General features: G+C 29.1%; 1 protein-coding gene across 3 annotated transcripts in view; it reads right to left on the bottom strand.

The window, feature by feature from the left end:
- The window catches only part of LOC111624224 (rho guanine nucleotide exchange factor 3-like), a 25,396-nt gene extending 3,659 nt beyond the window's left edge, over window positions 1-21,737 (bottom strand). For all 3 annotated transcript variants that reach the window (XM_023367037.1, XM_023367038.1, XM_023367039.1), the window contains exons 1-10: window positions 21,593-21,737; window positions 21,118-21,408; window positions 20,214-20,373; window positions 20,009-20,085; window positions 14,039-14,198; window positions 10,939-10,997; window positions 10,764-10,805; window positions 10,561-10,662; window positions 10,362-10,430; window positions 7,233-7,434 (exon numbers count right to left, since the gene is read on the bottom strand). In XM_023367037.1, coding sequence (XP_023222805.1) covers window positions 7,233-7,434; window positions 10,362-10,430; window positions 10,561-10,662; window positions 10,764-10,805; window positions 10,939-10,997; window positions 14,039-14,198; window positions 20,009-20,085; window positions 20,214-20,373; window positions 21,118-21,339 — 1,093 coding nt within the window. In that variant the 5' untranslated portion in view covers window positions 21,340-21,408; window positions 21,593-21,737. The remainder of the gene's footprint in view (window positions 1-7,232; window positions 7,435-10,361; window positions 10,431-10,560; window positions 10,663-10,763; window positions 10,806-10,938; window positions 10,998-14,038; window positions 14,199-20,008; window positions 20,086-20,213; window positions 20,374-21,117; window positions 21,409-21,592) is intronic.

The raw sequence follows: 21,737 nt of genomic DNA, 5'->3' as shown, positions 1-21,737 counted from the left end.
CCAAAATTTTAAATGTTGCCAGGAAAGTTAAGCAATTCATTACTGGATTTTTTATGTTTAAATGGACCTACATTACATTTCTGGATTCCTTGTCTCAATTAATGGAAAATGGCAGTTTTATCAAAATCAGCTCATTAAATTTTGAGAACAAACTGTATTCTATAAACCCATACAAGACATGCACATGACAAAGTGATATTGTGCAATTCATGCGATATTGTTTTGTTGCATGTGCTCATGAAACAACCTTACATCTTGAGAAAAAAGTCATGGACCCCATGGACCATAATTGTGATACGGAATACAATTTTTGTATTCCGTATCACAATTAATGGAAAATGGCAAAGTTTAATCAAAATCTATTAAACAGATTTTCAGAATGAACACAAATCTGTAAGCCTCACATAGAAGCTCCGCTTCAAATATAATTATTTTTCACATTCCACACACTTTTCTTGTGCATTCAAGATATACTTTCTTCTTGCAACATCTTAGTATTTTACAAAATACTAAGATGTTGCAAGAAGAAAGTATATCTTGAATGCACAAGAAAATTTAGAGCAAGCGAGAGGTTGCGAGCGATTTAGTTTTCGCAAAGGAAAACCATGCACAAACAAGAAGCAAGAAATAACGCTGGTGAGAGTGAATTTCTGGTTCTCGCACATATCTGACTGGTTTTGATATTTATCGCGTCTCGTCTCTTCTCACCACATATTCTTGCTCACTCAGAAAATTCGCTCGCTCGCATCTGCATAGTCGCACCCTAAATGTCATTCTCTTATAAAACTAAACAAAATAAAGTAGAACAAACTGATAAGTGAAGTGAAAATGAATGTATCAAATAATTATTACTGGTTAATTTACAAAACATTTTTCAATTTTTTCAATTACTGATTTTACAATTGTATGATTTACCAAATATCTTAGTATTTTGTAAAATACTAAGATATTTGGTAAATCCTACAATTCACTTCACTTATCAGTTTGTTCTACTTTATTTTGTTTAGTTTTATAAGAGAATGACATTTAGGGTGCGACTATGCAGATGCGAGCGAGCGAATTTTCTGAGTGAGCAAGAATATGTGGTGAGAAGAGACGAGACGCGATAAATATCAAAACCAGTCAGATATGTGCGAGAACCAGAAATTCACTCTCACCAGCGTTATTTCTTGCTTCTTGTTTGTGCATGGTTTTCCTTTGCGAAAACTAAATCGCTCGCAACCTCTCGCTTGCTCTAAATTCGTGTCTGCATAGTCACACCCTTACATCCAAATAGCAAACACCTAGTGTGCATATTCATGACATACCCTAACTGTGTACCAAATTTCACCTCTAGGTTCAGCGGTTTGCTCTGGGTGATGATGAATCAGTCAGTCAGGACATGTAATTTTATATATATATAGATGACTGGCCATTAACATATCATCATCTATACTAATATTATAAAGAGGTAATGTTTGTATGTATGTATGTATGTATGTTAGTTTGTATGCAGCAGGTAATCTCCGAAACTACTCATCCGATTTCAAAAATTCTTTCACCAATATTTAGAATGGAACTTCAGGGTGGACATAGCCTATATATATTATTCCGTTAAACATGGGGGATGGACAGTTTTTTACGGTAAGCCTTACAGAAAAGGTTACCGTAAAGAACTCTGCTTCTATTTATACCATTTTAGATGCAGTTTTTTCCGTTTTTGATTGCGTTTTAATAGAGTACGTCAACAGAATGTACACTAAGAAGGGATTTTTCGATATTCCCCCGCGGGGGAGAGAGACAGGATTAAGGCTTACTCTGAAAAACTTGGCTTCTATTATACTATTTTAGATGCGGGTTTTTGCGTTTTTGATTGCATTTTAATAGGATACGTCAACAGAATGTACACTAAGAAAACATTTTTCGAAAAATTTTCCCCCACTGGGGAAGTGTTATACATTTATAATAGATACATTTTGAGCCACAACAAGGCATGGCGGGGTCTGCTAGTTCTTAAATACATCTACATAGTTTTTGTACTTCAGACAACTTCTTGGTCCTGATAGTGTCTGCTATTCAGAGGTTATACTGTATTTCCAAAATATGGGCTCTGAAAATTGAGTGTTTAACTTATAGATTTTTGGAAGTTTCACATTCCTAGTAAACATATACACTAAGTGGCCAAAAACATTTCCATCGTTTAAAGTGGATAACAAATCACTTTTGTAACTGAACATTCATATAAGGTTCAATTAAAATGAGCTTTTTACAGCTGAAAAGATAATTACTGTAATATACCATATGTATGTTTTAATTACATATGCTACTTACACTTTTTGGTATTTTCACATTCCTAATGCAAATTTGATGTTTTCATAATCCATATTCTTCACTTTGTTAAAATACAATATGGCCGCCAACATTTACATACAAATAGCAAACATCTAACTAGCTGTTACCCCCGGCTTCACCCGCATGGATAGAAATAACTCTCTCTCTTACTATACTCTGGCCATTAACGTAACATCATTCTTACAATTATCTTTTTACATCAATTATATCAGTAAAAGATGTTTTGTATTACTCAAAAAGACATTCTTCACAATCTGAATTCCCATACTGAGATGATTTAGAAGTTCCAGGAAAAGAAATAAGTTTTTAGATATAAAAAAAATATATGTTTTGTTCATGGCATGATGCAGACCAGTGTTCTGCAACCTTTTTTCTACTTGTGGCACACCTATGACTCAACACGGCACACCAAAATGTTATTCCCCTCAATAACGTATGATATGATACTCTTAATAGAATTTCGTAATGCCATAAACCAGGGGTGTCCAACCTTTTTGTTTCTCTGGGCCACATTGGAAGATGTCATGGAGTTTTGGATCACAAGTATATATAATATACTTGTGGCCCAATCCTTAAATATACTTGTATATTTAAGGATTAACATGTCTAGATTATAGTAATAAGTATTAAATCTTTATCACGAAAAAAGATATTTTAAAAAATTACTTCTACAGACACTTCCAATTTTTACTTAGAAATAGATAAATGAATTTATTATAAAGGAGACAAACAAAAATTTATTTGAAAAACACAAATATTTGTTTTATTTGGGTATCTAATGAATAAAAAATGACAAAACACTATTTTAAAGTGCATTTTTATTCAACTAATATATTTATAAATAAGATGTAGCCCAAAAAGTAGCCAATGCGTCAAATGATATTTTTTTACGCCAAACTAAAAAAAGGGTAGCCAACTTTGGCACAAAGTAGCCAAATCATGCAACACTAGAAGGAATACTAAATAAAGCCAGAGCTGGACTGAAAGGATTATAGACCCAAATGCGGGGAAGGGAAAGAAAGGACAAAAGATAAGGAAGTGAGGAAGGTTGGGAAATTAAAGGTCCATATTTGCTTGACAAAGTCTATGTAACCTTTCTCACTACTTTTTATCTTTTGGTCTTACTCTCCTTTTCTTGAATTTGTGTCTATAATTCTTTGAGTCTCAACTTTAGCTTTATTTAGTATTCCTTCCTCATTCACACACTTCCAAGTATTTGAAAATATTTCCTTTCCACTCAAAAATTATATATGTATAAAGGTTTACGGCTTTGTAAAACTTCTTTTTGAATTTATGCCATTGAAATAAATAAAAATAAAAAAATTTGTCAGTTTTGTTTACACATTTATTGGGCCACATGCGGCCTGGACACCCCTGCCATAAACCATTTATGGCATTACGTTATGTTTATGGCATTAGGTGAACACTGATGGCTGCGTACTATACCAGACCAGAGTCAAGGCATAGTAACTTCAAAAAAAGACAAAAATTAAATAAACGTGTCATTGTGTGTCTGTATTCAGGAATTTCCTAACAATATGACTGTATTCAATATAGAGGCCTTCTGTAGTGTGGTGTAATTTCTAAACATTCAAAATTTATAAATTATACAAGAGGAAATAAGAGTCTTTGCCAACTGCATTTTTTCATGAAAAATAGTTACAATTTCAAAATATACATATGAAGGCAGTTCCTTCTGCATTGCTTCAACAGTTTTCAATGCTGTCCGGCAAGATACAGGAAAAATATGGGTATTTGAAAATAGCAGGTGTCTGTCAATTTCCACATTGGAGGAACACAGAATTGTTACTGGATTTTTGTGAGCATTTGGTAGGGATACAAGCAAAATTTATTTAGAAATGAGTGCATTGTATGGAACAATTGTCTATTATGGCAAGGTGAGAGTTGATGGCATGAGAAGTTTAGAAATGGAATGACAAACATCCAGGATGACCAGATCGGGCTGGTTTTCATCATTTGCCATAGTCTGAATCTTGTGATTGTCACCATATTGACCTCCTCAAAAAGGAATTAACAGGTCATCACATTTAAAGTGACAACAATGGGAAGACACTATTTCAATTTTGCATAAACAACCAGATACATTTTATGAATGGTATCCAAAAACTTATGCCATAATAGGAGAAATGTTTGGCCCATCTTGGTAACTAAGTAGAAAAATGATGCATGAACTGGGCTTTTCGAAATTTCAATATTTTGAAATTTTGAAAAGCCCAGTCAGATTTCATTTTTGTACATTTTATATTGTTTAATAACAAATGGAACTTTAGAACCAATCTACTCACCATATAAATGTTAGTCTTAATTTACAAATTTTGTTGATTTTTCATGGAACCAATATATTATGTAATTCTAAAGTTAAATGTGTAAACAAAAACAGATTAACTGTTTTATAATATGAAACTGAAAATAATTTCTATTTCAAGATAAATGTTATGTATATCATTTTTTTCTATTAAATGTTATTTAAGTTTTTAAAATTACAACAACATATTAATGTTGCTTTTACACAAACTTATTTGCATTATAAATAATGCAAATATTGTTGAAATTCAAAATAAATATTTACTACTAACATAATATTAAACAGATAAATAATAGTACTATTGGGTTGTTCGGAAAGTAATTTTGTTTTTTTCCGTAAAAAAAAAACAATATTTTTATAATAAATAAATATTTTATTGAATTATATATCAACCATTTTGGTCAAATACCTGTTGTCATTGTTTCTGGTAGTAGTATGATTTCATTCATAAAAGTTTTGATTGTTGCTTACAAAAAACTGATCCAAGTGATTTTTGACATTGTCATTTCAAGTAATGTCTTACAGTTAAAAAAAATTTGTATAGACCGCAACAAGTAATAATCTGTGTATGCTTGATCTGGTGAATATGGTTGGTGTGATAGCACGTCCCATCTAAGTTATAACAGTTTCTGACAAGTTACCAAACTAACTTGTGTGAAATCTGACATTATCGTGGTAAAACACTACACTTGTTTTGTTGGTCAATTCTGGCCGCCTTTTCTGTTTGATGATATTACTCAATTTGTTTACTCGATGGCAGTACACTTTCGAATCAATTGTTAAATTGTATGGTAAAAGCTCCAAAAAAAATTTTCTTAAAATTCCACTAAAGAGAGCATCTCTAAGTAATAGATATGTATATATCAATGGTGCAGTTTTCTTTATATTCCTTTTAAAAATCAATTTTTCAAAAAAGTATTTCCTCAAAAATTGATGAAACTTCATGGGTTAATTCTACAGAAATAACCACTGTTTTTTCGCCTGGACCGCATTTAATCAGAGACAAAAGCTTATCTTCGTATTCTTTATTTACTATGCATTTCAGGTGCAATATTTTCGTGCAACTTGCACCCCTCTTCAGGTATTTTACATTTCTATAGATTGGAAAATTCAATTACAGTAGAGCGTCGATTATCCAAAAGTCAATCATCCGAAAGAATTCCAGTCGGCAAATTTAAATTTTCGCCAGTGCTGTGGCGCTGCAATCTTTGGCTATGTCTTGGGCTACTCAAATATTTTACGTTTTTGATACTAAATTAACTTCTGAAGTATAATTTTTTATTGTTTTTATATTTTTCAATATATTTATTTTGTTCGTACAAAATAAAAAAATAATTTTTAACGATACAATAGTCTTTGTTAGGCTTAACATCAACGAAAATTCAATGCAAAGCAACACGAAATGGAGGAAAATTTCAACATGGGATAAATTAATATATTTTTTCGTACATAATTGGTTATCCGAAACATTGGTTTTCCGAACAACCCCAGTCCCCAATTGATTCAGATAATCGACGCTCTACTGTATTACATTTGTTGTTACAGTAAATTACAACAATAGTTATAACTATAACATTTGTTATTACGGTAAATTACAACAAATGTTATAGTTATAACTATTGTTGTAATTTACCGTAACAACAAATGTAATAATTGAATTTACCAATCTATAGAAATGTAAAAAACCTGAAGAGGGGTGCAAGTTACATGAAAATATTGCACCCGAAATGCATAGTAAATAAGTAAATAAAGAATACGAAGGTAAGCTTTTGTCTCTGATTAAATGCGGTCCAGGCAAAAAAATGGTGGTTATTTCTGTAGAATTAACCCATGAAGTTTCATCAATTTTTGAGGAAATATTTTTTTTGGAAAATTGATTTTTAAAAAGAGCATCTCTCTCTAAGAGCATATGGAACCCATATATCAAGCTTTGAAACAAAACCAATTTGTTTCAAGTAATCATAAACAGTTCAATTTCACAAATTTAATCTCTTAGTGATTTCACGTTTTGTTATTCGGCAGTTTGCTTCAATCAGTACCTTTATTTTGTTTTCATTGTCTTCAACTGGCCATCCAGAATGTGATGCATCTTCAATATTGAAATTGCCAGAACAGAATTTTGTAAACCAGTTTTGGCACTGTCGTTCTATCAATACATCTTCTCTATATACATCATGCAATTGTTTTCTCGCTTGAACAGCATTCTTACCTTTTTGGTAATAAAAGAGCAAAATATGCCGAAAATGCTGCTTTTGATCTTCCATATTTGATGGGCCACAAAAAATAAACAATTGCATAAAATCAAACAAAAATTTTTTACAAATAAGCCTTAAAATTCTAGCTGTCAAAATATATAATGATAATAAAATATGACTAATCCGTTTAGTGGTAAAAAAACAAAATTACTTTCCGAACAACCCAATAGATACAATAAGTAGTATAATAAATAGCTAGATATTACAATATTGTTATCTGATGATCATAGTTTAAGATGTTTTAAATTAAAAATTAATAATTTAAGTATTTATTTTATGTAATATTAAATACATAATTAAATATAATGTTATTTACATACCCAGATTAGTGTTAGAAGTAAAAGCATTGCGAAATGATCCTCCTATTTTTATACTCCCATCTTTGATGTCAGTTACTACAAGCTGATGTCTAGGAATTGGATTTTGATAAACTTGATACATTGTTTTATATTTCAAATTTTTATGTCTTGTAGTTTGATGAGATAATAAAAATCCATTGTCAAATAAAAATGCATGCAATTTCTGTTTAAAAGAAAAACTGTGTTTATTAAATTTAAAAGTAATTTTTCTTCTGCTTTAAAACAAAAAGTTACAGATAAACTACTTTTGTAATTTTCTAAAACTTTTATAAATTCAGACATTTGTATCCATTTATTGGAATCATGCAAATGATAAATTCTGAAATGTAATTTTTGTAATAATTCTAATTATCATTGTCATTATAACAACAAGTAGATAGGCAGAGTTTTTTTGTTATCTCAAATCAAATTTTTTATATTTTAACAATAACATTTGTAATATGGCAAACCATTAAATTTGAATTCCTTACTGCAAAATTTATTTTCAATATTTTGAACATTGTATCTCTTGAATGCTGTTTCCTATTGCTAAAATGATATATGAAAATTAAATTGTATTTATACAGTAGAACCCCAGCTATATCAATAAATAATGAGGACTGATGTTACAATATCTCGGATAACAAAAAACTAAGATAATATAGACGACCCAACCATTTTGGATTAAAAATTACTAATATAAAAGATTTATATGTTATATCCCTTTTAAGTTCTTTTTAGTCTGGATAATAGTGAATTTAATCAAATACAATTTTTACATCATTTATTATACTGCTAACACATACAAGTTTTAAGAATAAAAATGTGTATTATTTTAGTTACACTTTTAATATGAACGGTTTGTCTCATATTGAAGTTAAATGATAAAAGGTAACAGAAACAGATCGTTTTGTAATATATGTTATCATTTTAAACTTTCTTTTATGAATCACAATGTAAGAATAGTAGTATATTCACTTGCAGGTATATATTCTATTATATTTAAACTCAAAAATATGAAATTATAGCACATGTAAAATAAGCAGATTTTGCAGACAACTGTAATGTAATCAGTTATCTTTGGCTAAAATTATTTTGAATGTATGTCCTGAAGACTGGTTATAATCACATTGAAAATATTTTTAGTAGTTTTACTTTACAGGTATACCTCGCCTTACGTCAGTAATTGGTTCCAGGAGAGGCGACAAAGTCGAATTTACTTGTCACTAGGCTAAACCACAAATAACCATTCCCAGTTCTGTATTTTATTTATAAATGCATTTTTAATAATATATTGTTAATAAGAATTATTTTAAGCTTACAAACAAATAAATTTTAGTTTTTAATATAGTACAGAAAAAAGTAATCTAAATTTACAAATTCATGTACAGTACATACTTGTAAATGTTTACAATTTGGCGATGTTTACAGTACATTGCAAACTCTTTATTTGTGAATGTGGTTTGCTCTAAGACATTATAAGACGATTTTGTAAGGTTAAATAACAAATACAGTTATTAAAATTATCTTGCGACAGTAGAAAATAAACTAATTTATATTAAATTTACCAATATTGAGTGGCACTGACAATGACACCAAACAGTCGATATTGGAACTACCATGGAAAACGCCAATATTGAGCACTTAAAGACCACAAAATAAGACGAAAACACAGAAACACAGATGTTTTCATGTTTTGTTCTCTAGGATTTATGATGATTATATTAACATTTACTGTGAATGTACATATTTTAATACGATTTTATGTGCTTTTAATGCTTTTCTAGTCATATTACAACTTCAATATTTGTGGCGGACAGACGTAAATCAAATAAAATGACTTAAATTTGATTTTTATTTTTTCATATATTTTTTTGACAAACGACATATAATCGAGAATGACGTAACTCGAGGTATAACTGTACTTGAGAAATCTGTTGTGGTAGTTTATTCTCACAAACTAAAAGTATGGCTCACTAATAATTTAATTTTTATTAACAAAGTTACATATTTTTAATATTTTTTAACTTTTTAAAATATTTTTAAACTTTTAATTTACAGATTAAATTTTGATTTAATCTATAAATTAAAAGTTTACTTCTATAAAGATCAATTAAAACTATAAGAATTGATAATTTTGTTATTTAAATCTTATATGCACAATTTTATTGTGTTTTTAATAATTTATTACAATACATCAAAAATGCTCCAAAAAACCTTTAAAATGCAGCTTGTTTTGCTAAAATACCAAACGTTTTTGGTCAACTTCACTGACCTTCTTCAGGTTTGAACAAAAAAGTTAATTTCAAACTGAAACTTCTTTTGCCAGACAGAAATTCTAGAATGATTTTTTTAAAAAACAAACTATTGTAGATTCGAATGCACAAGACCAGTTTGCTCTTTTAAACTTGCAAAGCTGCCTCTTTCCATGCTGATGCTAGTTTACAGGATTCACGAAAATTTATAGATTGCCCTTTTTCATTGTATTTATTAATATGCCATGTTTCTGTATACTTTAGACGCTGTCTGCTTGCAACCTTTTGTATAAGTTCTGCTTTATCCCAATTAACTGAAACCTCCGTTGGTTCTGCGATCACGTAATTTGCTAACACCACGACTGGTTGCTCATATCTAATATTCCTTTTGTGCACTTTCAACCTTTCAGTAAGCGACCATTTTGTGGCCTCTATATAATACAGTTCTTTTGGCACCTTCTATTCTGTAACAGTATTTTGTAAACCCATGGAACCACTTTTTGTCTATGGATCTTTGTCATTTCTTAATAACTGAAATATTGTAGGGTTCCTCTTACAGGCTATTTCCTTATTATTCACTATTCCTATTCTCTTGTATATGCTGGTTAACGGTGCCCTGTAGTCCATTACAGCAAACTCCTCCTCTTTTCTCTTCTCCTTGTGTTCATTTTAGCAAAACAAGCTGCATTTTAAAGGTTTTTTTTTGATGTATTACAGTAAGTAAAGTTGAAGATACAGTGATTTATTACAATATAATAAAATCTATATTAAATCCATTAGTAAAAATAAATAATCCTTAATTGTACTTAAATAAAGTATTGGTAAATATTGCTACTTTAGACCAAATTTAACTTACAGTCCCTCGATTATTTCTGAGAACACCAGAACATAAAACTGATGAAGATTCTTCTAGAAAACTGTTTTTCTGTTTAGATAATATAATTTAATAAACACACATTTATAATTTTAAGTTTATTTATACATTACATAAGTTTAAAAATATATCTTTATGTTCAGAACAAACAGAATTAACAAAATATATTTGTAATATTTACCTGCTGAGTGTGTACAAAATATAATTTTTCCAAAACAAATTGACAATCTGCTTGTCCAGTACACTGATCTACTGATTGTATAATTTTTTCAACTTCAGAAATCTAATTTTTTTAAAATTGATTAAATAATTGTTTACATGTTTGTCTAAACAAAAGTTGTTATTAAACTTAATCTTTATATATCAGAATAAAGTGATACTTACTGCTTTCGGTAATAATAACTTGTCTATATTATCTTCTGGTGACTAAAAAATTTTATTTTATTGATTTAAAATTATATATGTTATAATTATATAAACATTTTACTAGTAAAAAGTGTGGAATTATTAAAAATTTATTTAATTAATTCTATAAAAATAAACAATTTAAAATGCTTACATGTTTTAATATTCTTTGCAGTAACAAAGGATATTTTACTAGTCTGTTTCTAGGAATATCTAGAAACAAAAACAAAAATCATGATTTATATCAATTTTAAAGAATAATAAAACTTCTGATTTTAAGCTATGAAATAACTAAATAAAAGAAACACACTTATGTTAGGAATACAAGTTGTTTATCTATATATATATATATATATGTCCCTATATTTCACTTTTTCACCAAAACTACACATCGCACGTGAATGGTGTTTGTATGTGGTGGTAGCCCCAAGTCTCCATTCGTGCATAGGGGTGGTTGCGTCTCGATAGCTATAAGGGTGCGGGAGATATGAGGCTGAAAGTGGTTGAAAGTGGCTTTCTATTTCGAATGTTTTGTTCGATTTTTTCGAATTTGTTCGAATTAAATTCGAACATAAAATTCAAATTGGTTCGATTATAGAACGATTGTAAACGTTCCAGAAACGTTGAAAATAGTTTGTTTAACTAAACGTAAAAATTCTCTAATTAGTCTGGAAACGGGTGACCTAATTCTTGCATTCTGTGAAAACGGGTAAGATTAGCTATAATGTAATTATCTTAATCTTCACTATCGTTACTTTTTTGCCCAGCAAAGTGGGTCCTTGCAGCTAGATTCTAGATTACTTAGAAAAAGTCTTTTATATATATAAAAAAAAACTATATTACAAAGTAACATACAAATAAAAACCCAGCGAAGCGGGTCCTTGCAGCTAGTATCATATAAATTTGGAGAAATTATTATAGTCAAAATTATTACTGGAAAATATACAATAAAAAACACATTTATCTGAAAGGCAAGTAAAACAGTAATACCTCAGTTTTCATTGACTTTGGTTTTGGATTTCGTCAATTTTTTCCATGAAAAATTTGTCTGTTTTTGCCAGTTGCCTCAGATTTTGATGGCGTGCCCACATAATGTCGCTGCTAATTTTGTGAAAACAAAGGGTGGCCATGTGTTTTCCTGCTCATTGTGGTGTCGTTTCTCATTGTGTGAGATTTACCACATGCATCTAGCCAAACAATTCCATTACTTTCCTTTCCCTTTTGCTCCATCATGAGACCAAAGAAAGTATCCTTTGAAGAAGGCCAGGAACATGATTAAGTTGAAGGAAATCATTGAAAAATACGAGAGCAGATTTACGATTGCTGAAATTGGCTACATGTGTGGGAAGGTGCCATCCACGATAAGTTCCATTGTGGCAAAAACGGAAGCAATAAAAGAGGTTAATGTAGTGAAAGGCATGAATGTGCTAACGAAACAAAGATCACAAACAATTGAAGATGTCAAACAGTTATTATTAATTTGAATCAATCAAAAACAGTTAGATGGTGATTCTGTTTCGGAGGCCATCATATTAATCTTTTATTTTCATTTCATATTAATTTCTTATTGTTTTTAGTATTAAATATTATATTTATTCTCTATAAAATGGGTTTTTGTTATAAAATATTTTGGAGTGTCTAGAACAAAGTAATTGGATTTACATTGATTCATATGGAAATAATTGCCTTAGTTATCGTCGGTTTTGGATTTCACCAATTGTTTCAGGACGGATTATTGATGAAAACCAAGGTATCACTTTATATAGATTGTTTGAAAAACACACAAAAACAACAACAAAAGAAAAATGCTGGTCAAATAACTTCATGAATACTACTAAAATCCATTTGTCTTACTAGAATAGAACAAATATTTCAATTTTAAACTATTATTTATATTTCCTTAATTCACAAATTTAATCAATGTTCACATAATCTATATATATAAAAATGAATGTATGTGTGTCTGTGTGTCCTTCATGTATTACCACACCATTTATCCGATTGCCATGAAGCTTTGGGAAGTTTTTTTTTAATACACTCCTGCGAAGGTTTCTGGCATTTATCCTACAATAGATGGCGCACGTTTACACGAGCATTCGAGCACAGTGTGTTCGATCGATTTCAAATTGTGAAGACCATTTCCCCCTCCAAAAAATCTCTCTATATATGCATTTATTATTTACGATATTTGTTATAATTTTTGTTTAATCACTTTATTTCAACTCTTTTTTTTTGCTAATTACGTAATCGCTCGAACTTTGTTAAAGCCTTAACTGTATCATGAAAAACAACCGAAGTTGTAGAAGGAAATTCGCCTATTTTACCGATCTAGGGATCCCCCTATTCCAAATTTTAATATCAACTCAAAATAATTTAAAAAGACAAATTACAATAAAACAGTTTATTATCCAACTATCAGAAATTTCACAACACGCCAAGGAAGAGAGGAAGGAGCAATTAAATAATCAAAATTATGAAGGATTAAAAAAAATATATAAAAATGGGGAATATTGCACTTCTAACAATCTCTGCGAGTATGTGGGCTAAATTTAAAGAATCCATGCTTCTCGCTTGGACAACTGTATGTGGCCAACTCACGCGTCGAAAAACCTTCCGATTTATTCGTGTACGCACCAGACGGAAAAACAAAAAATATCATGTATCTACAAACACTCCAATAAATAAATAGAATTGAAACGACACTTTGAAATGTTTTCCCGATGAAAATGAATAATAATAATAAGTTTCAATAAAAATAATAAAATGTAAATTGAATTTTATCATATCGAGTTTACTTGAATTTCCTTTCTTCTGAGTTTGCAGCAATGCGCGACGGGTAAGCTAGTTAATAAATTTCATACATCTGAATATTAGTATAGCACTTTTATAAATTTTCACTAATTTTAATACTTAATATTTAAAATAAAGTATTTATTGCTAATTACTTATTTAATAACAAATTAATACTAAGTAACTGGTATAAATTTTCTATTGACGCCATCAAATGCTCTACTTTTTCTTCACTTACGATTTATCATTTGAAATTATATATGGTATTGTGTAATCACAATTTATGACATTGAGCTTATAGAAAATAGAATAGCTTGCTTAATAAGTTTTCTAGAAATAATTACGTGTTTAAAGATTTACTGTATAGGGATATTGAAGCAAATTTAAAGTTAATTCTTTTTAAGAAAAATTTTTAAATGCATCGGTTCTTTAATTGATAAATTCATTTAAATATAATGTCTTACCTAAATAATTCCACAAATCCAGTTTTCTACTAAATGGTGACTCCAAACATCTTTGCAAAAAATCTCTGAATCTTTTGTCATTCATTTTTTTCTCATCTAATGCATCTTTTGCTCTGTTCATATTTGAACAGTATGTTTCATAAGCTCTTAGATTAGGTATCTAAAATAGAAAAAAATAATTTAAAGACAAACAATATACAGATTTAAATTAAACAATATAGATACTTTCTTAATACTCGATTTATTGAAATTCTAAAAATTTAAAAAATAAATTTATTTAATTAAAAAAAGTTTAAAAATCAATTTATGATTACATAAGCTTTTCTAATTAATTATCAGTGAATATGTAAAGATACACATCTTTACAATATAGTGAATAAAATATTGAAAAATGGAAAAATGATATCTCATTTTAAATCATACTACAAAGTTGTTATTATAAATAATAAAAATTAAGACTAATAAAGACTAACATTTACTAAAAATGAATAATTCAATTCACTGACAAAAAGTTGTAACCAGGAAGGAGGCATTGAAATTGAATAAAATTATTAGTGTGAATACAGTGACAATTCTAAAATAGAAAATTACATTTAAATGTAGGTAAGTTTATAGTAACAATAACACAAGATAAAAAGTAATTTAAAATTAAAAGCAAATTAACAAAATTATTTCCAGAATGTTAAAGGAACATTTGACTACAATAATAAATTGATATATGATTTAAGGTGTCATATCACTAGTCAAGTTCACAATATTATGTTCTTTCAAAATTTCTAAAATGCATTTTTTTAACCTACTTTTTACTTATCCAAAGTATAGGTGCATCTTAGAAACAATAGGTTCTTACATTTTCAGTCCAAAACAACAGTCATGAACAAACTGAGATGTATTATGCACCAATAACATTATTACTCAATGATTCCATTATTTTAGATGAGCTTTGCCAATATGAGTAGTTAACTTAAACTACTTTTTGGACTGCAATTTGAAAACTTATAGACCTATAAATTTCCACTGTTGTCAATCTGTCTGTCCTTCCATAATCTTGAGAACAGTGTTAGATAGATGGAAATCAAGACTAGATATGAAAAGCTTAGGGGCAGGAGGCCCTGATTAATTTTATATAAATTTCCAGTACAAACAAGAAGTTACATTATTTCAATTAAAAAATTTTCCTCCAAAAGGAGTTAGATAGATGACTGGCATGACTATTACTAACAGGAAAAGTATGGTGTACAGGAGCAAGACACTTCTGGTTTGACAGAGAGCATATATTTTAAATCAAATCAAATAAATTAAAAATATGGTTAAAAATTGCAGCCTGGAATTGTGACAATATCACAATAAATAATTGCTCATATCTAAAATGCCTTCAAATGACATCATAATGCAGCATTAAAATAAACAGTTATTGTATATGCAGAAGAGACCAGATGTAAATTTGCCAAATATTATCTGTTTTACAGCATTTATATTGTTTTTCTAACTTGTTGTTACTTAATAAAACTGATTACAGTAGAACCCCTCTAATCCGTCACCTTTGGGACTGGGGGTATGATCAGAACGCAAAAAAGGTCGGATTATCAGAAAAAAGTAAAATAAACAATCTTCCCTTTGTCCAGTCTTTGTAGCACTGCTAATTTTTCATTTAATGAAAGAGTAACGTGTTTACATTTCACTCCTGACATGTTGGAAACACACACAAAACTGTACACATACACACAATGTAAAACATATACTGTAACAAACACAAGAACGCCACAGACGGTGAGTCACTGACGAGTCGGGACAAGTTTCTCGACTCCGACCACGGTCAAATTAACCGGAGTGACGGACTAGCTGAGGGCAGACTAGAGGGGTTCTACTGTATTTAAAAACTTTTTCCTCCAAAATATTTTAAAATTCAACATTAAACTTGTTGTGCATTTCAGAATTAAGAAAATATGGTAAATAGTAGACAGAAGTACAGTAGAATTCAATTAAGGTCTGACATTAGAAGTTTAATTTCAAAGGTCTCAATTTTTCACTATAACATATATATAAATTTTTCCCATATGATATACAATAGAGTGTCGATTATCCAAATCAATTGGGGACTGGGGTTGTTCGGAAGATCGATGTTTCGGATAACCGATTATGTACGAAAAAATATATTAATTTATCCCATCTTGACATTTTTCTCTGTTGAGCGTCGCTTCACGTTAAATTTTCGTCAATGTTAAGCCTAACAAAGACTATTGTATCGTTAAAAATTATTTTTTTATTTTGTACGAACAAAATAAATATATTGAAAAATATAAAAACAATAAAAAATTATACTTCAGAAGTTAATTTAGTATCAAAAACGTAAAATATTTGAGTAGCCCAAGACATAGCCAAAGATTGCAGCACCACAGCACTGGCGAAAATTTAAATTTGCCGACTGGAATTCTTTCGGATGATTGACTTTCGGATAATCGACGCTTTACTCTCACGCTATTTAACCCGGCGTGAGTGAGGCGGGGTATGTCATACCCAAGATTTTAAATGCAGATTATTTAATGTTATTTTTGTCATGGAAATCCCGTCGTCACAGTGCTGGAGATAAGGGAGTAGGAGACGAGGTGCAGTGTTGAGTTTAGTGTTGCACCTGCGTCAGTGGGAGATACACGCGAGCAAAGATGACTGGGGTACGTCACACCTGACCTCATAGTCGGTGTTACATTTTTGAGTTGACAGTAAGTTTATGAGTTATAGTTATTTATAGTATTTTTAGATTTATTTCTAGATTTCTCAAATGATAGTCTTCGCATTAGACAAAAAACAATGCATTATCCAAGGGAAACTCGAAAGTGATTACTGATCATCTGGGAGAACCTTCATTACCTGTTTCCAAAAAAGTGGGTAGTAAATATGTCAGGTGCGGTGACTACTAAAAAAACAGATAGAAAAACAAAACATTGCTGTTCGAAGTGTGAGAAGCCAATATGTATGAAGCATGCGATTTTTGTGTGTGGAGATTGTGTTGATTTGTAGGTGTAATGTTGGTGCTGTGCAAATTGATCTCATAAGACCTTTTAGTTTTTTTTCTATTTTTATAATTGAAAGATACTATAGTTATGTTGATTAACCAAAGAAGTTGTAATTTTGTTAGAATTTTATACGAAAAAATGTTAAACTACTAAAACTTGTAGTTTTTCAAAGAAAATATACACAATTTGTTATTTCAATTAAAAAAATGCTTTTCAATCTTAAACATAATATTTTATTTACTCATCTTGTTGAATAGATACTATTTTTATTATCCCAAGTGAAAAAATACTTTTTACACAATTATAGTATAAAAAAAATTCTGCATCGAAGTTTCGGATATCTCCTACCCACCTCATAGCTGGTGTGACAATTTCTCACCTCATTCACGCCGGGTTAAGAAAATTTCCCAGTTAAGTAGATTGATATCCTTGTGTTTGTTCAGAAAATGGACTCACTTAATAAATTGTTAACTGCAGCCTATTAAAAATTTTTTACATTTAATTGCATATGAAAAAAATTACATTAGGAAACGCACAAGATATGTCTCTCCTTTTATGCAATTTTGGCTGCTTTGAACATTCTTTTTATAGTATTCTTACACAGTTATCTGGCAACAATGCTTGTAACAAACAGAAAATTCTGGAAAATGTTATCAATTTGTAGTTGACATTGTATATATTCAACAAATTTTAGTACAGTATTTGTAAATCTGTGATTTTGTTCATGGGAATCAAACATACTTTTTTTTACAAAATATAACAGATGAAACAGGCTACGTTAGACAAATAGATAGATATTATGTAAGTCTAATTTACTGTAATGTAGCAGAACATTGTTAAATAAATATGGATTATTGAAAGAAAAGCTATATTTTCATTTCTGCTTAAGAAGTTTTTAAAATTGATTTATTGAAAAACTTAACAGAGTTCTTCTGCATTAGCTTATAAAATCATAATAGAGACTTCAATAAAAGATATATGATTTAGTCACCCATCTGATTATTTTCACATCCTCCCTATTTTCTAAAAAATAAAAAATTCTTCTTCTCCAAATTAGTTTTTAAACTTAAGTGGATCATTATAGTCAATCATTTTCAACATTATTTAGCATATTATATAACAGTATCAATATTATATTATCCAATTTATAAAATGCTATTATCTTTAATTTACAACTAAAAAAACTCTAGGCAAATGATAGATTTTCCAGTAATCTATAATGTTTAATTTTGTAATATAAAGTACAGTGGGTGATCGGTTAATGAACAAATTGTATAACAAACACTTTCGCAAAAGATTTTTGTTTGGACAACAAACACCTCACAGAACAAACATAAGAAGCAACATAAAATAATGAATATCAATTGGTCTTCCTTTGTCTTCAGGCAACAATTCAGAACTTTTCGGAGCGCGGGAGACATCAACATCGACGATCAACCAGGTATATACTGATCGGATAGTATTCCTCCAAACTTTGAAACTCTCACTTGTAATTCCAGCCTTTTATTTTTCTGACAGAAACAATTCTTTTACAGTATTTGCAAGACAGTCAAGCAAGCACTCATTAAGTTTTGCATAAGTTTTTATTTTCAAAAAGTGAGAATATAATAGCAAAGATAAAGTGAACAGAAAATGTCTGATGTTGTTGGGCAGTACTGTAGACCTGTTCAAGCCATACAGCTTGAACAGGTCTACAGTAGGTTGCAGTTCAATATTATCTAAGAAAGATACAATATAATCAAGAAGACTCAAGCAGCTAAAGAAGTAACAAAAATCACATCTGAGAAATAACAAACATTGAAGAGCTCATAACGAAACCTGAAACTGATCAAGAAACTTGGTGAGATATGTTTTATTCTGAAAAAGAGGATTAATGCCAACATCTGCTATTAAAGATCTTTTGAAGAAGTGGGGGGATGTCAGAACAACAGTCTTAGAATGGCATCCAATCCAAGCAAATAGGTAAATAAGCTTAGGGATCTCTACGATGATAATGCTATCAATTACTTCTGAAAAATCCTGAAAAAGAGAGAAAAGCAATCGACATTGGACAGATTCTCTAACGCCCCACAAACAGAAAAAATATGACTGATAAAAATGCACGATTGTGTATATGTATTTTTATTATTACATATAAATAAACATAGTAAGAAAGTATATAATTTTTTATTTTTGAGTCTCCAGAACAGATTAATCAAATTCCCATAAAAATCTATGGTATATCGATAGTTGGTTAACAAACAATTCAGATAGTGAACAAAGTCTTGGAACAGATTATGTTCATTAATTAAGTGAATGAATTCAAAACTTGGTTAACTCGTGACTGCATTTGTTCAGCTCATACAATTTGTCAAACCTCATTTAGTGTTAAATTCTGTAAAATAATGCATTAAATAAAAAAGAACTGCATATTAAATATTAAAAAAGATTAAAAATATTAAAGATTAAAGATAAAAAAATATTAAAAAAGAACTGCATCTTCCCATTTATCTTCCCCTGGTCATGGTGTTAGCCAAGGAAGCAATTTCCAAAGATGGCAATCCTAGATGACACAATAGGATAATTCTTTGAGTAAAAGGGAATTAATTGTAATTTCTTTCAGGAGTGTTGTAATATTAACTTTATCTGAAATAACATTAAAGTTATTTCGTAATACACAATAAAAGCATGCATATCCATATATAAATGGAGATTTTTGGGTTTCTTTCAAAACATAATTCCAAATTTCCCAATTATTTTCCATTCTCATACTCAATGTTTATTAATTAATGAATGGACCATGCTTATAATGTAAATCTAATTTTTCTAAACTAAAATAAACTTTAGAAAATATTCAAAAGAATCAGAAATCAGGAGAAATTTTGGTATCATCCTATCAGTAATAATGATGTAAATAATGCAATATTACATTTTAAATAAATTTTCAAATATAAATAAGAATGAAGTATTAACATACCCAATTTAACATTATTTCACCAATGCTCTGAATAGTTCCATCATGTTGTTGACTACACTTCATATTTTTAATCAATGCTGAAAAATTTCACAATACTTTGTATCAAATAAGTAAATTTTATATAAAATCAAAATAATAAAATGTATGTAAATTACATTTCTATATATATATATAACTAATAATTAAAAAATATATTGATACTTACTTTGATGAAGAGGAATTAACTCATGAAAAGAACCAAAGATTTGTTGCAATTCATCAGGATTTAAAATTTCAAGATAGAGAAGTGAATCATAATAAATTTGTTTAACTAATGTTAAATCTTCTAAAATATCATTTTCACCTTGAAATAATTCATAGATTGCCTGTAATTTATTACAATGAATATTCACACAATGTACTTATATAAAATAAATGGTTTGAAAGATATAACATTGGCAAATAAATTTTATTATAAAAGTATTCAAAAAAAATAAAATTGATTAAATATTACAAAAATTAAATGACAATTAACAAGACCTATCAAAAATGACAAATGTAAAAAGTTTTCATTCATTTTTGATGCATTTTGTATTATTAATTACATATTATATTATTATTGAACTATGAATCTCAATGTTTAAATTTGTAATATAAAATAACTATGATTATAAAAAGATCATACAAATTGCTGTTATCCTAAAATATTGTTAACATTACTCCAGTTTAATATACTGAGTCCATCCAGTTTAAGTGTATCTTTGACAAAAGTCATTCAACTAGTTTTGTTACACTTGAATTTTCTTCATTCTGATTAACTGAAACATTAACTTTTTTTTATTTTAGAACAGAAAAGTAAAATGTATACACAGTTTTTTTATTTTCTTGTATTTATTTCAAAGTATAAATAATATTTATATTTTATTAAATTTGTTTTAATTTTCTATTTTCTAAATTTTCTAAAAATTTTACATATTATAAAATATGTTTCTTCTTCAAAATGTTGTAAAGACTACTCTGTTAAATCTAAAGGTAGAGAGATGATAAAATTAATATTAAATTAAATGCAATATTTATGCTAATGAGAGGACTGTTGTCCTGTGATAAATTTCATAAACAAAATCACATACCTCCTGACGATATAATTCCTGTCTTGTCAATTTCTCTTTCATAAATTTTGCAGTTGCATGAGAAAGTGTTTCTAACCATAAGCATGACAAACGTCTTTTTGGTGGTTGGTAATAAGACTGTTTGAAGGAATTATAATCATTTGAAGCATTTCTTTTAGTAGTATTTTTTATAGGATCAGTGCAAGACAAATTTATCATGGAAGAATTTTCTATAGCTGCCATAGATCTTCGATGTTCTGGGGTGGAAAATTTCAGTGACAATGGAGATAGTTTTATTGCACTAAATGATCGCTAAAAAACATGCAGAGAAAAACCATTACTTAAATATATTTTCAATAAGCATTAATTAACACATTATAATTTGCTTAATTTGATGATTAAATAAATAAATTGCATTAATACTTTTTGCTAATATTCTGATACTGCAATATTCATGTTATTGTAATTTTTTATTCATTGTTAGTCATTAACATACCTGAAGAGCATTCCCAACTTTTTTCACATGGTTTACTGGTGACAATAAAGAAGCAAAAGATTGCACCCTTTCTAATGGTTTTCGACGCTTAAATGACTGCTCCTGAAAATCAATATTTTCCTTATACTTTTGATTTTATCTAAAT

The sequence above is a fragment of the Centruroides sculpturatus genome, unplaced genomic scaffold, assembly GCF_000671375.1.
Source record: "Centruroides sculpturatus isolate CEXI.00-Female unplaced genomic scaffold, Cexi_2.0 scaffold61, whole genome shotgun sequence".
Taxonomy (NCBI): domain Eukaryota; kingdom Metazoa; phylum Arthropoda; class Arachnida; order Scorpiones; family Buthidae; genus Centruroides; species Centruroides sculpturatus.
This window is presented reverse-complemented; position numbering and strand designations above follow the sequence as displayed.